Source organism: Mirounga angustirostris, unplaced genomic scaffold (genome assembly GCF_029215605.1).
Source record: "Mirounga angustirostris isolate CCGP_5_RB_7025 unplaced genomic scaffold, mMirAng1.0.hap1 SCAF_14, whole genome shotgun sequence".
Lineage (NCBI taxonomy): Eukaryota > Metazoa > Chordata > Mammalia > Carnivora > Phocidae > Mirounga > Mirounga angustirostris.
The window spans coordinates 77235594-77252053 of record NW_026991722.1 but is presented as its reverse complement, the minus strand read 5'-3'; the positions used below and the strand labels follow the sequence as shown (position 1 = coordinate 77252053).

The following is a 16460-nucleotide window of genomic DNA, read 5'->3' as shown; positions in this document are numbered from 1 at the left end:
ACACCCTGGGGAGGTGTATGTCATAACGTAGCCTCTATCGTGGAATCAGACTGAGCTCAGAAAGGCCAAGTCACTTTCCCAAGGTCACACAGCAGTGGCAGAGCCAGCGCTCCGAAACAGAGGGGCCTGGCTTGGAAGAGCATGAGGTGGGGATGCCAGGATGGCTGCATCAGAGAGCAGATAAGACTGGAGAGGTGGACCAGGTCACTGACCCGTCCCGTCCCAGAGCCCAGAGCTATGTTCGTCAGTCAGCCCCTGTCCCTGACACCTAGGGCCGCCAAACACTCACCCTAGCCAGTCCCCTGGGTTATTCATTAAGCTTCATTTCACCATCCTCACCTCCAGCTGTCCCCAGGGTGAGGGGAACAGCGTGGGGAGGAGGGATGGAGCCTCAGACACAGGGGATGAGTCCTCCCGAATCACATTTAGACTCTGTGTCGTACACTTTCCAGGCCACGGAGGCCCAGTTGCACTAACCAGGTGAAAGAAGTGGACCTGGGACAGTGAAGCAAGCAGTCTCGCTGGTGAGCAAGCCAGCGGCCCCCTAACTTGAGACCCTCTCTGGGCTCGAATGACTTATCTTGACAAGGCTCAAAGGGTCTGAGACCTCAGTTAAGATACCATGTTGTGTTGGATGTCAGAAGACCCAGGTCCACATCCCAGCTGGCTTTCAGAATTAAGCCACTCATTTGTGCAATCAGCAAACATTACTCCAAACAACCAAAATCTAGACCCCTAGGAAAAAAGAGATGAAGACAAATAGATATCCGTGGCCCTCATGGCTTATAGTCAACATGTCAGTGAACAGCTACAATGAAGTGTTATAGACGCAGCAACAGGAAAATACAAATCAGAGCAACAATAAAATGCCCTTCAAAAAAAAAAAAACTATTGGGTCGGCAAAAAATTTTAAAAGGCATAAAAGAATAACAACCAGGGATGGTGAGTATGAGGGAAAATAGGCACCCTCACACATTGCTGGTGGGATCAGAAATCGCTACAGCCTTTTGGAAAATAGATCTGTCAATGTTGATTACAAGGGGATAAATACCCATTCCTTTGACCAAGAAATCTTAATTTAAGAGATTTTATTCTCTAAAATAAAAAGTGCCAGAGGGTAGGGATAAGAGTATGAGAATGTTTATTAGAATCCTATTTAGAATAATAAACAAACAAACAGAAAACTGAAAGCTTGGATGCCCTTGAACTGGGAAATGGTTGAATAAGCCATAATACACCCTCAGCATGCAATATTATGCAGCTATCACAAAGAATAAATTAGATCTAAACCTACTGACCCATAGAGATGGTCATGGTGCATTGTAAGTGAGAAAAGGAAAAAATATATATGTACAGTGGGTAAGGACTTTTTTTTTAACAAAGAACAGTGACCAAAAGTGCCTAAAATACCAGTCTATGTAAATACCTGTAGGTTTGTGGAGAATTATGCTGATCATATTGGTTGTCCCGGGCTGACTAGGGAAGTGGGGATGAGGAGGAGAGGGGTAAGGGGGGAGGGGGCCATAATGAAATTGTGGATGGAAATGTCCCATCATCTGCGCTGTCCAATATGCTAGCCATTCATCACCTGTGGCTATTGACCCCTTGAAATGTGTTTGTGCATTTGAAGAACTGAACTGTAAATTTTGCTTAATTTTTATTAAATTTAAATACCGCAAGCAGCCAGCGGTGACCAGATTGGACAGCACAGGTCTGAAGAATCTGTCTAGGAGATGGTATGGACCCAACATGAGACAGGTCATTGTCACCGGGGAAGCGGGGAGCATTAATAAATCCTTCAGCTTTGTGTAATGATGCCCCCATCCCAAGACAACAGATTTGAGTGACCTGCAGACAGAAAGACAATTACCAGGGGCGCCTGGGTGGCTCAATCGTTAAGCATCTGCCTTCGGCTCAGGTCATGATCCCAGGGTCCTGGGATCGAGTTCCACATCGGGCTCCCTGCTCGGCGGGAAGCCTGCTTCTCCCTCTCCCACTTCCCCTGCTTGTGTTCCCTCTCTCGCTGTGTCTCTCTGTCAAATAAATAAATAAAATCTTAAAAAAAAGACGCAGACCCCAAATAAACATACCTGGGTCCATGTGGCGTACAGATGGACGCAACTTTAAAAAATCCCACACCTGGAAAAAAAGAAGGAACTTTACATTGAAGACACCTAGTAAATGCTACTTCAACCAGGAGGTGAAGGTCAACATCAACAGTGATAAGTCATGTTGGTAGTTGATACAGACTTCGTGTGATGTGCTGAGAATAGCACTTTACCTCCATGGTCTTCCTCCCAGATCCTATAACCCATTCTACTCGCGAGGAAAAAAAAAATACAAAATTCACAACCAGGACTATTTGAAACTGTCAAGGTCATAGAAAACTAGGGAAGTCTGAGGAACGGTCACAGCCAAGAGGAGCCTAAGAAGAAATAATGATAAAATATAGTGTGCTATCCTAGATGGGACTCTGCAGCACAGAAAGAACATTAGGGAAAAACTAAGGGAGTCTGCATAGAGTATGGACTGTGAATAACGGTGTATCGATATTGGATCAATAACTGTGACAAATGTAATGTTGTTAATAACACGAGAAACTGGAAGCCGGGTATATGGGAAGTCCCTGTACAGTCTATGCAGTTTTAAATTTCCTTTTCTGTAAATTTAAAACTATTCTAAAATAAAAAGAGGGTTCTTTTAAGTCCCTACATCCAAACCTGCAAAAATAGTGGGAAATAACAATACCCCTTACAAGCGAATTCTTTGCAGAAAGCTTCTCCTCAGAGAGGACTCAAATAATGAAGCTGGTTTTATTCTCATTAAAATAGAGCTTGACAAAAATCCTGTGTTTTACTGCAGAGAGAGAAACAAGCCCAACCCTTGGACAGAGATGTTGAGAAGCTAGTGGAAGACAGAGAAAAAGCTGGAAAAGACATTTGTTGCAACTTTTAGATAAAGAAGGGGCAGTGAACGAAAGCTATCCCAGGATCATCGTCCTAATTTTTTCCCTTTTGCCAGTTATTTGTCTGCATGATCAGGAAAATGCATGCAATGAGGCATGTGTGAGGGAGGAATACTAATGTATCACTCCCTCCCCCTTACTTCCCTCTCCGGGGGAGGAGAGAGAGACAGAGAGAAAAAGACAGAGAGGGAAAGCAAGCAAGCAAGCAAAAAAGAGTCCTGATTTGTAACATTTGCTGATTTTCACGGTGTCAATACTCCCACAGTAGACAGTTTCAAGCAACCAAAGCTTGAACCACTGGCTCACAAATGTCCTGCAAAGTTAACAGTTGGTAGGAGTCTAGTCCCGAGCTCCACTGCTGGGGGTGGGGAAGGCGGGCATCCTACAAACCAGGGAGTGCTTTTTGCCTCCAGGAATGGAAATAATAGCAAAATAAGAGAAAGAGTTTATGGGAATGGCTACAACTCAGGGGGAAGCCGCCTTGAGTCTCCAACCAGTCTCTGGAATGGTTGCCATGGGCCCTAGACTACAGGCAAGGCCCCACGTGGCTGAGAATGAGGAAGGGCTCCCAGGCAAGCTGGGGTGGGGGGCCGACAATGGAACCATTCAGCACCCACCCCGTACGGACTTGGCCCCTGAATGTCCCTGCCGTCTCTGGTGAGAAAGGGAAACCCCTCATTGCCTCCAATGAATAATCTGCCTGAAATAAAAATTAAGCCAAGTTAGGGGAAAACAAAGAAGTCCCCATTTGTTGCACACGGAGTTTGTGGTCTGAGATTTAATCCTGCTGCAAATGTCTTGATTTTTCTATGAACTTTGGACAAAATCTCTCACAGGCCCTCTGGACCTAGCCAACTCCACCCATCACATGTTGATTGATGGGTGATGGTAAGTGCAAGGGGGAGGCCCAGTGTGGCCATGGGGTTCTGACCTTGGCCGTGGCCAGTTTTAGCCATAAGGGCCCACCAAGAGACCTTCTGCCGCATTTCCGGATGACGCAAAGCAGGGAGGCCTCACTGCAGATGGCGCTGTCGAATGACCCAGGAAGGGGTCACAAAGTCTCAATCAAATCAAATGATGGACTGAAGCCAGGTGAATGAACATGACGAGGGCTGGATGCCAAGTCCTACAGTGGGAGCCACAGAGTTTAAGTGCATCAGGTCCAAAACAAGATAGCCCTGATCTAATTGGGTTAATTTCACCAAGAAAAAAAAATCTTTTAACTTCTCTGGAGGTCAAATTGAGTAGCAGTTGGATATAGAACAACAGACTTTTTAGATAAAACACATTTCACCCGAATAGGATTAATTAATTTCTCCTGGTCATATTAATAGAAGTAGAGAAGATAGAATGAGGGAGGTATTATTCTCATTCCATATTACCCTTAGGCAGAGTCTCTCAACCTTGCCACTACTGACTTTTGGGGCCAGATAATCCTTTGGCGGTGGGGGCAGGGGGGGAATGCTGTCCTGTGCCCCATAGGATGTTGAGTGGATGGAGGCAAGAGTGGGGAATCCAGCAGGGAAAGGGTCAGTACAGATTTGTCCTAAGGCTGCTCACGAGCCCCTGGGAAAAGACTCCAGGGGCTGCCAGGCTGCAGAATCCCAAAGAAGTACCAACCCAGACTTGACGGGGAGGAAACATGAGTGAGGAGGGAAGACTCGGGGAAAGGGGACCAGAAAGTTTGGGAAGGTCCTGGATTATACTAACAAGACCGAAGATAATCATAATAGCAGCTACCATTCTTCCATTCTTTGAGCCCTTATTCCACGCCTGGCACTGGGCTGATTTGCCCCCATTTCTGGGGGCCAGAAACCGAGGTTAAGGGAAGTTAAGTGATTTCTTTGAGGTCACACCTGGGTGTCAGTTTCAACCCAGGTGTGATGGACTTAGGAGCCAGAGACCTTAACCAATCAGCAGACTCCAGGTCTGGCTTCACCGGCCACAGTGGGCAAACAGATGAGCGCTGCCCGTTCTTCTCGGAGCTGTGAAAACAATCAGAAACCCCACCTCCTGCAGCCAGGGACACGCCGATCTGGCCATCCTCGGGGACACTTCTGGGGAGGGTGTGATGTAATAGAGCCAGCAGGCAGAGGCGAGGGTGGCAATCTGCCCAAGGTCCCCAGCCAGACTCCCGCCCCTCCTTCTGGGACTGTGGGCTCTGCCCTCACCTTTCTGCATTGGGTAGATCCAGGCCTCAGTTTGCCCATCTGCTACATGGAAGAAGGTGACTTTCACTTTCCTCCCCTACTTCTGAAGATCTTTTAAAGGAGGACTAGATGGGAGAGAAAAGCCCTTGTGCCCCATCACCCAGAACTAGGGACACAAATGCCCTCTTGAGCACCAGAAAATAAAGATGACCATCACCTATTAAGTGCCCACAAGTCACTGGGCACTATCCTTTTAACTGTACACCAATTAGGTTTAAATCCTCATATCGAATCCAAGGGGTGGACACTACTATCAGTTAAAGAAACTGAGGCACAGAGAGGTTAAGTAACTTGTCCAAGGTCACACAGCAAGTCGATGACAAAAGTTGGATTAGAACTTGGGCCTGTCAGAAAAGTGACTCACTTGCTATATGAAAACTGACCCACGTTGGGATGCTGGAGTCACCAGCCCAAACTGATCCCCTTGACGTTTGCCCAGTGACGGCTGCCAGGCTTCCCCCAAGATCCTCCAGCAGCTGCCTGGTCAGAACGTCCCCATCACAAGTCCACTCTTCCTGCTTCGGCTCCATTCGCTCCCCAGGGTGATCTTGGGTGAGCCCTTTGCCTTCTTAGGGTCTTGGGCTCCCTTCCATGTGATGGCATACAGAGCCACACATGCATCCACACATGTACATATTTTTTTAAGACTTTATTTATTTGAGAGAGAGAGCACAAGTTGGGGGGCAGAGGCAGAGAGAGAGGGAGAAGCAGACTCCACGCTGAGCAAGGAGCCCAATGCGGGGCTCAATCCCAGGACCCCCAGGATCATGACCTGAGCCGAAGGCAGACGCTTAACCAACTGAGCCACCCGGGGAACCCCTTCACATTTTATATATGTTTAAAAATGAAGATATACCCAGAAAGCAAATGTGTATCCACTGCTGACCGGATAATAAAAATGCAGCACATCTATACAATGGAATATTATTCAGCCATAAAAAGGAACAAAGCACATGCTACAATATGGATGTATCTTGAAAACACGGTGCCGAGGGAAAGAAGCCAGACACAAAAGAAGCCAGACACAAAAGGCCATATGATTCCATTGATATGAAATGTCCAGAACAGGAGAATCCACAGAGACAGAAAGCAGACTGGTGATTACTGGGGGCTGCAGGGAGGGGGAAAAGGGAGCAACTGGGAATAGGTATGGGGTTTCTGTGGGGTGATGAAGTGTTCTAAAACTGATACTCCATAAATGGGTGAAGTCTATGGTATGTGAATTATATCTCAATAGTTATTATTTTTAAAAAAAGGATACGCTCAGACAGGATGTCAACAACATCCCTCTTTTCTGTCCTTATGTGATTGATTTTCTGAATGTGGTGGTTTTCCAATCACAACAGTGATGCATTCTTGTTGAAACAAATGGAACAATATGCAGAGGTCTTAGGAAGGACAGAATCGTCTTGTTCTTCCCCTTGCTGCTCCCTGCCCTCCCCAGTCATAGCGTTGCCACTCAGGAGAGGAGACGAATCCGACATCGTGAGATAGCCCCCTGGCAAAGTGGATAACCTCACCCGAACATAACACCCAAAGCCTACATCTGGGTCCTCTGTGACCAAGCTGGGCCAGATGCCCCACCCCCACCCCGCCTCCACCTGCACCCTCTCATCAGCCCTGTGTCTGCAAAGGGCTCAGAATTCCTGAGCCTTTACCTGTAACATGGGACTCAAAATGCCCGCTCAAGAGTTGAGTGAAACCCCAAGTAGCAACACTTGGCAGGGGATCAGGCGCAAGCAGGGGCTCGGGCCATGTGAGTGCCGACTGTATACACTCAGATGCACCCAGGGAAGCTGTGTCCACATGGGAACTTCACGGTGCCCACGTGGCTTCAGTTCTGCCCCCGACCCCTCTACCTCCAGCGCATGCACGTGGACTTCCCGCTGAGGAGGGGGCTTGGGAGCACCCGCGGAAGGTCAGCTAGTCCCACAGAGAGGGACGGCCGTGCGGGCTGTTTGTGCCCTCACTGCCCTCTGTCTCATGGCTATTCTCGTCCTGGCCGGCCGGACAAGAGAGCTTTGTTGAGGGGACCAGGAAAAGATCCGGCCGACGTGTTTGGGCACACCACCCCTGCGGACATACAGACCCCTGCACACAGCCAGGGACAGACAGGAGGCCGGGCACCCGGCGGGAGTGAGTTCAGGTGCATGTGATGATGAAGATGATGATGATGGCTGCTAACACTTAACTGAACACTCAGTTCCAGGCCCCTTACACACACATACATTATTAAGTCATCTCATCCGAGGAGGGTCGCTCCATTTTCATCCCCATTTTACAGATGAACAAAGGGAGGCTCCAGGAGGCAAACTGACCTGCCCAGGGCCACACAGCTGGTAAATGTCACGCTGAGCCGCCTGGGTCATACCCATAAAGCCATCTGCCCCTTCAAGACAAAAGAGTCGTAAAGGATGACGGGGAGAGGTCATTCACATTGTGGCAGGCAGACTGGGTTCAAATGCCAGCTCATCTCTCTTGCTCTCTCGGTCTCAGCCTCCCTTTCTGTAAAATGAGGATAATAAGAGCACCCACTTCCTCCCGTGGTTTGTTTCCTGGGTGCTCACGATGTGCCAAGCACACGCTAGTGACAGGAAGCGCACGGTCTCACGCCATCCTCCGGCAAGCCCCTGAGAACAGTCCTTGGGAAGCAGGTATTGCTCCCACTAGCCAGTGAAGAAGCTGAGGATGGGGAAGGGGAGGGGTGAATGGGGGAGAGCCGGGAGGAAGCCGCCAGCAAAAGGGCAGCCAGCTTCCCCCTCTCCTCCTGGAAGCCCCCGGGCAGCGGGCCAGGGGGCGGGGCCGGGCGGGGGGCGGGGCCAGCCCTGGGTCCCCATTGGCTGCCCGGAGGCGCCCTGGGAATAAAGCCCCCGACCAAAGCCGCAGACCCGTAGCCCTCGGGACAATTCAGCAGACATTCGACCCTGTCCATCTACCCTCCATCTGTCCGAGGACTCTACCGTCTATCCACCTATAGCATCTCCAGTCTATCCCTTCCCGGTTTGCTCCCTCTGTCCCAGCCGCCCAGCTCCACCACCTTGGCCAGGTAAGTACCCCCTCCTCAGCTCCACCGCAGTCTGGAGGGCCTGCGGCCAGGGATGGGGAGGAGGGGGCCTCCAGGGGAAGAGGAGGAGGTAGAGTCAGTTGAGCATAGGAACCCATGCTTTGAAGCCAGACTGGCTGGGTCAGCGTCTAGCTCTGGGCCTCAGGTTTCTCATCTCTAAAATGGGAATAATAACAGACCCTCCCTTGTAAGGCTGTTGTAAAGGTGAAATGAGATCATGCACTTAAAATGTTCAGTCAGATATAATAATAGGTCGTTTTTATTGAGCTCGTGCTATGAGGCAAGCGAGGGCAGAGTGAGTTCTGACCGAGAGGGGACATGTAAGGCAGATAGCAGCTTCCAGAGCCCTCCCCCCTCCATGTTTGGCACAACCTCAGGATGTTGTGCTGGAGGGAGTGGTGCCCATAGGGGGTCCCTGCCCTCACCTGAAGGTATCCCAAGCTGCAACCAGACACAGGAGGGGGAGGAGGCTTCCCAAATCTACCCGAAAGGGGTCTTGTGGGGGATGCCTCCCACTCCCAACCAGGAAAGCTCCCTGAAGCCAGGGCTTGGCAACGTGCACAAGGTCCACTCAGCCAGAATGGGGTGCCATTGTTTCAGGGATAACCTCCAGGAGGCTAATTAACATTAATTCAAACAGATATGGGGACGCTCCTGTAATGGAGTGCCTCTAGTCCCTGGCTTTGGTTCAAGAGATCTAGGGGAGAGCACCCCCTCCCAGACCCTGAATGTTAGTTCATTCAGACAGACATAAGCTACCCTATTTGGGGGTGCTAAGGCTGGTGGGGTGGTCAGGAACCCCATCCCTCACTTCTCTTCTGATCCAGGCGTATCTAGCCCAATCTGGGAGGGGTGGTGGCCGAGGGTTAGGGCTGTCTCAGGTGGTGTCATTGGAAATGGGGTGGGATGTGGGGAGAGAGAGCCAGCCTTGCTTGGCCTTCTGGGATGGGGGAAGATCGGGGGGGCGGGGTGGGGGGAACCAGATAAGCTACTCACCCAACCACCAGCTGATCAAATTCTGGCTCAGCCCAAATTGGGGAGAATCCAGGAGAAGAGGAGAAAAAAGGGCTGCACATATGTGGCCAGACTCTGGAACACATCAGCTTCTTGATCACCCAGAGTCGGTCCAGACGGGGAGGCCTGAGCCACGCCCATGGTCCTGGAGAGACCCTAGCTCCCGTGCTAGACTGTCTGAATTCAAATCCTGCCTCCCCCTGGCTGTGTGTCCTTGGGCAAGTCACACTGCTGTGTGACAAACTGCCCCAAGGTGTAGTGACCTAACAGCAATCATTTTGTTGTCTGCCGGGGCTCTGGGGCTTAATTGGGCTCAGCAGGCAGTTCTCACTGGGGTCTCTCAGATGGCTGCAGTGTGATGATGGCTGGTAACGTCTCAAGGTCACCCCCCATGTCTGGCAGGTGACACTGGCCATCCGCCGTCAGGTAGGGCATCTACATGTGGCCTCTGCATGCGGCCTGGGCTTACTCCCATCGAGGCAGCTGAGGTTTGAGATGGAGCTGCCCAAGAGAGACAGCCAGGCGGAGGCTGTGTCCCCTTCCATAGGAGGGGGAGCTGGGGGCTGGAGTAAGCCGGCTCACACAGGCTGGAGTGAGCCAGGAGCGGGGCTGGAGTGAGCTGGCTCACACGGCCTCTGGAGAGCAGACTGTGCCATCTCTTCCCAGCTCCACACTCAGTGACATCGTGTTGGTAGCTTGAAAGTGGCTTTTGTGAAGGTTATGTACAGCACAGAAGTGCACACACGGCAAATCAGGGCTTGATGTTTCTTTGCAGAGTCCATTGTTAAACATTCACCCGTGCTGCGCTGCTTGGAAGCCACCGAGTGTCCCTTCCCCCTGAAGCCACAGACCACCCCCTCCTCCAGGGTCCAAGGGCAGGAAGCACAGACCCCACCTCTCACTGAGAAAAGCATCAGTGTCGGGGCGCCTGGGTGGCTCAGATGGTTAAGCGTCTGCCTTCGGCTCAGGTCATGATCCCGGGGTCCTGGGATCGAGTCCCACATCGGCTCCCTGCTAGGCGGGGAGCCTGCTTCTCTCCCTCTGCCTCTGCCTCTCTCTCTCTCTCTGACTTTCATGAATAAATAAAAAAAATTTAAAAGAAAAGAAAAGCATCAGTGTCACATCATAAAAAATGCATGTGGGATGGCCATTCTGGGAAACACAATCTGAGCCTTGTTCCTCATCAGGAGAATGGACTAATAACACACATCCTAGGATTGTTAAAAGGATTAAATGCATTAATGTCTGTAAAGCTTAAAACAGTGCATGGCACATGGTAATCACTTTAGAAGTGGTCATTACATAATATAATAATTATTATAAAAAGTCTACTCTTAACTGGGTATGGGGCTTTCCAAAGGTTAGTAGGAAAAAAATTCGTGCATTTAAATAGATAATTCCTATTCACAATAAAACATTCAAACAGCACAAAGGGGATGATGAGTGCCAGCTATCCCCAGAAGCCCCTCTCCTTCATGAGTTTCTTGTGTTTCCTGAGATGTTCTGTGCACACAGAGGCTTATGGATTATGTGTGTGTGCGTGCGTCCCCGTGTTTTTGCACAAATAGACTATACCTGCTGTCCTCCCCCTTCTTTAGTACTGAAACATCTGGAAGCTCACTCTGACCAGCACCTGCAAATCCATCTCCATCTCACGCCCCTTGAAAGGTGCAAGGTCTGAATGCTTTTTCTGATGCTCACAACTTCCCAGCATGTTGTGGGGGGGGGCGGTCCTTGTCCCCATTTTACAGATGAGGCAGCTGAGGCTGAGGGGAGATTGCTTGCGTGATGTCACCTGGTGAGTAGGTGGCTCAGTTGAGATTTGAATTCAGGTCTCCAGGATGCTCCTCATCTGGGCTCGTGGGAGGCGAGGGGAGGGGTCACTCGCAGGCAGGCTGAGGGCTATGTGGCCGCGGTTGGCACCACGGCCGGCTCTCCTGACCATCTGGGTGTCCTTCCTTCCTCCCAGCAATGACGTCTGGAGAGCCCCTGCACGTCAAGACCCCCATCCGTGACAGCATGTCCCTGTCCAAAGTGGCAGGCACCAGCGTCTACCTCAAGATGGACAGTGCCCAACCGTCAGGCTCCTTCAAGATCCGGGGCATTGGACACCTCTGCAAGATGGTACGGGATGGGCTCCATATCATCTGAGCGAGGGTGGTCCTTTTTCCTCAACAGGGCAAGGCCAGTGTTGTGTGCTGACTCCCACAATGCCTAGCGAAGGGGTGCCCACCCAAGAGGGTCTCCTCATGGACTGATCCCAGAGCTATCATTTGCCTGCTCCCTGCCCTTCCCTGAGCCAGTCTCTTTGGGGAGGGGCGATGTCATCTGAGAAGCTAGGGTGGCACAAAGTCTGTGTGAAGGAAGGAGGGGCCAGGGGTATATCGGAATCACTGGGAAGCACTCCAGGTGGGAGGGGAGAGCCCAGGGGAGGACTGGGAGGTGGGCCTCACCCTCCCCCTTTGTCTCCACAGTGGGCTGAGCAAGGCTGTGAACATTTCGTCTGCTCCTCAGGTAAGCGGCCTGCATGCCTCTTCCTATGCCCTGCTGTGTGTCCCTGGGCCAGGCGCTCCACCTCTCTGGGCCCTGGTTTCCCTAATAACAAGCCAGGACAAACATCTGCAGCAGTCCGGATTTGGAATTCCAGGGGAGGGGAGCAGCCACTCGGGGAGGTGTTCAGAGCCCCAAGGTTGGGGGTAGCGGTCCCGGCTGGGCTCCCAGGCCCTCCTGCACTGACACACTCTCCACCCCCCATCCCTGGCAGCGGGCAACGCAGGCATGGCAGCCGCCTATGCCGCCAGGAAGCTGGGCATCCCTGCCACCATCGTTGTGCCCAGCACCACCCCTGCCCTCACCATTGAGCGGCTCAAGAATGAGGGCGCCATAGTCAAGGTGGTGGGTGAGGTGAGTACCAAGCCAGGGCAGGGGACGCAGAGGGCGCCTGGTGGCAGGGCAGGGTCCCCCGGCCCCTCACCCCTCTGACGTCCTCCGTGGCCTTGCAGATGTTGGACGAAGCCTTCGAGCTGGCCAAGGCCCTGGCAAAGAACAACCCAGGCTGGGTCTACATTCCTCCCTTTGACGACCCCCTCATCTGGTATGTGGAGCCCGGAGACCCCTGGTGCAGGTGGCGTCCACCCACTACGCCCCTGGGTGGGCACCAGCCGCAGTGCGTGTCATCACACCCCTGGGCGCAGCAGTTGCCTGTGTGTGTGCACGCCATCAGGCACGACAGCAGGTGCACTCACACGGGCGCCAGTGCCCGTTCCCCGCGGCCAGGAGAGAACGTGTGAGCTCAGATGCACAGGGACCTGCCGCCAGGTCCCCAGAAAGCCGACCTGAGTCAAAGATTTCGGGGAAAGCAGTTTACCTGGGTGATGATGCATCCGAGAAGCGGGGAGGGAGCCAGGGCCAGAAGGGAGCCGATAAAGGGCTCTCGTGGGCAGGCGACCGCGGTGGGGGTGGGCAGCTGGAGCTTACTCCATGGGGTGGGGGGGCTGGGAGCCAGCATGGAACTCAAACCAGAGTGATCCAGCTGCGGGAGAGCGTGCTGGGGAGCGGATACACCAACTGCCACCATTCTGGGACCCCACCCTGGCCGAGGGCCACTCTCCGGGGCTGTCTGTCCTCCCTGCCGCATTTGCAGGCAACTCCAGTGGCCAGAGGAAGCCCTTGGGTCCACACGCTGATGCTGGCGGCTAGAAATCGGGGTGGAGTTGGGGAGGAGGCGACTAGCCCAAAGCCCATCGGCTGCTGGGGATGAGGACAAGTGGCAGGACCCCTGCGTGGGGTCTCCAGGGAGCCCAGCCCTGATCTGCGCGCCCCCCCCCCCCGCTCTCCCCCTCCAGGGAAGGCCACACTTCCATCGTGAAGGAGCTGAAGGAGACGCTGAGCGCAAAGCCAGGGGCCATTGCACTGTCTGTGGGTGGCGGGGGCCTGCTGTGCGGAGTGGTCCAGGGGCTGCAGGAGGTGGGCTGGGGGGACGTGCCCATCATCGCCATGGAGACCGCCGGAGCCCACAGCTTCCATGCTGCCACCACTGCTGGCAAGCTCGTCTCCCTGCCCCAGGTTACCAGGTGAGCAGTGGGGCTGCCTCCGTTGGGGAGCCCAGCTTGGGGCTGGCTGTGAGGCAGATCCCCTATGTCAGTCCCATTTTACAGATGAGGAAACCGAGGCTCTGGTTACTTGCCCAGAGTCACACAGCCAGTGAGTGGTACTGCTGGGACTGAACCCGAGTCTGCATGACTCAGTACCATGAACGTCATGCTTCCTCACATGTAGAGTCCAATGCTAAGCATTTATTGAGTGCCCTGTGACAGGGGTTTTATACACCTCATTAATTTGCCAACCATTTACTGGGCCCCTAATATGTGCAAGCACCGCTAATCCTGGGGCAGAGTGGTGAATAAACACAGCCCCTGCTTCCAAGGCGTTCATATCCCAGCCCCGAACCTTTGACAGATGGTAATTAGGATTAGGTTTGATGCATTATACAGAAGTCACAAATAACAGTGACTTAAACCAGACTGATCCTTACTTCCTCTCTTACATAAAAACAGGTCTAGAGGTCAGTCCAGGGCTCCATGAAGCCAGAGTGCAGGTTCCTTGAGTTTGTTCTCCATCCTCCTTACCATGTAGCCCTATGGCCCAAAATAGCTGCTTAAGTACAGACTATCACACCCACACTCCATCTGGCAGGAGGAGAAAGGGAGGGCAGAAGTGATGCCCCTTCCCTTTAAAGACAGATGCAGTACTTCCACTTAGCTCTCATTGGCCAGAACTTAAGTCACATGGCCACAGCTACTGCAAGGGAGGCTGGGAAATGCCTTCCTACCAGGTGTCCACTTGTGCAGCTAGAACAGATATTGGGTAGACAAGTCCCTACCACAGATAGGGAAGACTGAGTCCAGGATTCTGGATTCCTGAGCCTGGCTCTCAGGAACCACCATGTTGGGCTCTGATCCTGCACTGTTGGGACTGAGGAAATAATTGTCGGGTGCCTACCGTGAGCCACATGCTGGGCTTAGGGCAAAGGTGATTCAGGCCCCAGGTGCTCCTGGGCGAGCTGGGAATAGAACTAGTGAAGACTCCACGGAAGGCAGGGGGAGTGAACGCACTGATTACGAGTGCAGGGCCCGGAATTACAAGGACCCTGCTTGAGGTGCCGCACCACCACTCCCTAGGCACGTAACTTCAGGCAAGTGACACACACGCTCTCTGCCTTGGTTTCCTCTCCCATAAAGTCGAACCAACGAACAGCAAAAAGAGAATTAAATAAATAATTGAAAAGAGAATTAAATAATGCTTGCAAAATCCTTGGCACCTAATACTTCCTCAAGAAATTGTCACTATGCCTGTGTCACGGGGGAGGACTGAGTGCTCTCCCTGGAGGACTCCTTGGAGGAGGTGGCCTTAACACTGAGCCCTGAAGGACAGGGCAAGACCCGGGCAGGCAGAGTCCTTTCCGGGAATCGCAAGGGGGCCTCTCTGGTGTTTGTTGCTCAGTTGGTGTTGAGCACAATATGCTCTTTACCCCCAGTGAAGTCTCTGTGCCTTATTCGAAGACCTCACTCTGTCGGGGATTCCCCGGGGCCTTTCAGTGCTTGGCACCTGCCCACAGACCCTACTTCCCTCTTCCCTCTCAAATCCATCTTTCTCTTTCTCTCCCTCCTCATCCTGATCTCTGCCTCCTTCCTGTTTCCCCCATTCCCATCCTCTTTTCCATCCCCTTCTCCCCAGTGTGGCCAAGGCCCTGTGCGTGAAGACTGTGGGGGCTCAGGCCCTGAAGCTGTTTCAGGAGCACCCCATCTTCTCTGAAGTCATCTCGGACCAGGAGGCTGTGGCCGCCATTGAGAAGTTTGTGGGTATGTGCCGAGTCCTTTCAAGACCTGACCTGCTGGTTCAGGACTTAACTGGCCATCCACGTGGTGTCCTAAGAGATCCCATTCACTGCAAATTTTCTTCACAGTCCTACCTCCCATCCCGTCCTAGAACTTCCCATTAATGAAAGGTAATACAATGCAGCGGTGAAAAGAGAAAGGCCAAAGCCACAAGTGAAGAAGTAAGCCTGACAACCATGACAGCAGGGAATAATAACAAAGTATTTGAAATGCGGATTCTGAGCTTCCTAGTAGCCGAGGGGGAAAGGGAAAGTATGGGCCACAGGGTCGGCTTCAGAAATGGGTCTGTAAGGAGGCTGGACTCCTGGGTTCAGCCTAGGACAGGGATGACATGCACGCGTGTGCGCACGCACACACACACACACAAGGTAAATTCTAACACTGCCACTTAATCCCCTGTACTAGCGCTCAGTTTGGCTCATCGAGCATGGCAGTCTTGCTCAGATGATGATTCAAGCCTTCTCAACACAGGGCTCGGGCAGTTACAATCATTTTATCAGTGCGCACACTCATAATGGAACCTAGCCGTGGATCAGGACTTGGGAGGTTAAGCTGGGGTAGTGAGGGTAGGTTTGGCCTGGGACCTGAGTCTGTGGCCAGGGCCAAGAGCCGAGTGGCTCACGGCCCTCAGGCCTTCCCAATGGCCCAACGGCGCCCCTGCACCCGGGCCCCACCCTCATCACCCCTCCTCCGCAGATGACGAGAAGATCCTGGTGGAGCCTGCCTGTGGGGCAGCCCTGGCCGCCGTGTACAGCCACGTGGTTCAGAAGCTGCAAGGAGAGGGCAAGCTCCGGGCCCCGCTGTCCTCCCTCGTGGTCATTGTCTGTGGGGGCAGCAACATTAGTCTGGGCCAGCTGCGGGCCCTCAAGGAACAGCTAGGCATGAAGAACGGACTGCCCAAGTGAGGGCCCTTCCCCGCCCATCTGCCTTCCCTCCCAGGGGCACCCCTGGTGGAGCTGGAGTTTTATCCAGCACCCCACTGTAAGTATTATCCTTGCGTCTGCCTGGGAACCTGCAGCCCGGACCAGTCAGTTCCCTTCTCGGTCCCACGAGCCCACTGTGCCAAGGGGCCACAGCTCCAAGGGGGAGCCGGGCCGGCAGCCAGCAAGGCCGTGAACTGAACCTCTCGGGCCTCTGTGCAGCTCTGTGACTGTCCCTAGCCACCGTGGCTGGTGACGGCCACCTGTGTGTCCCATACCAGGTCCCCAGCGAGGGTGGGCAGGAGGGACAGGGATCACAGCAGGATGGGCCTCCTCCCTGGAAGACGCACAGGACCGTGGTCCAGGACTGAGAACCACCTGTCCTCTCCC

At 52.9% G+C, this 16460-nt stretch overlaps 1 protein-coding gene across 1 annotated transcript; it reads left to right on the top strand.

Moving 5' to 3' along the window:
* The first annotated feature begins 11224 nt into the window (after positions 1-11224).
* SDS (serine dehydratase) lies at positions 11225-16055 on the top strand. The gene is made up of 7 exons (XM_045887585.2): positions 11225-11377; positions 11728-11767; positions 12018-12157; positions 12256-12347; positions 13099-13326; positions 14990-15114; positions 15847-16055. The coding sequence occupies exons 1-7, from the start codon at positions 11225-11227 to the stop codon at positions 16053-16055; spliced, it is 987 nt and encodes a 328-aa protein (XP_045743541.1).
* The last annotated feature ends 405 nt before the right edge of the window (positions 16056-16460 follow it).

What these genes read in the sequence shown, in the direction of transcription:
- SDS (XM_045887585.2), top strand. Translation starts at nt 11,225, where the DNA reads ATGACGTCTGGAGAGCCCCTGCACGTCAAGACCCCCATCCGTGACAGC. An exon ending in TTGGACACCTCTGCAAGATG is followed by an intron (nt 11,378 to 11,727) that starts GTACGGGATGGG and finishes TTGTCTCCACAG; the next exon opens with TGGGCTGAGCAAGGCTGTGA. An exon ending in TAGTCAAGGTGGTGGGTGAG is followed by an intron (nt 12,158 to 12,255) that starts GTGAGTACCAAG and finishes GTGGCCTTGCAG; the next exon opens with ATGTTGGACGAAGCCTTCGA.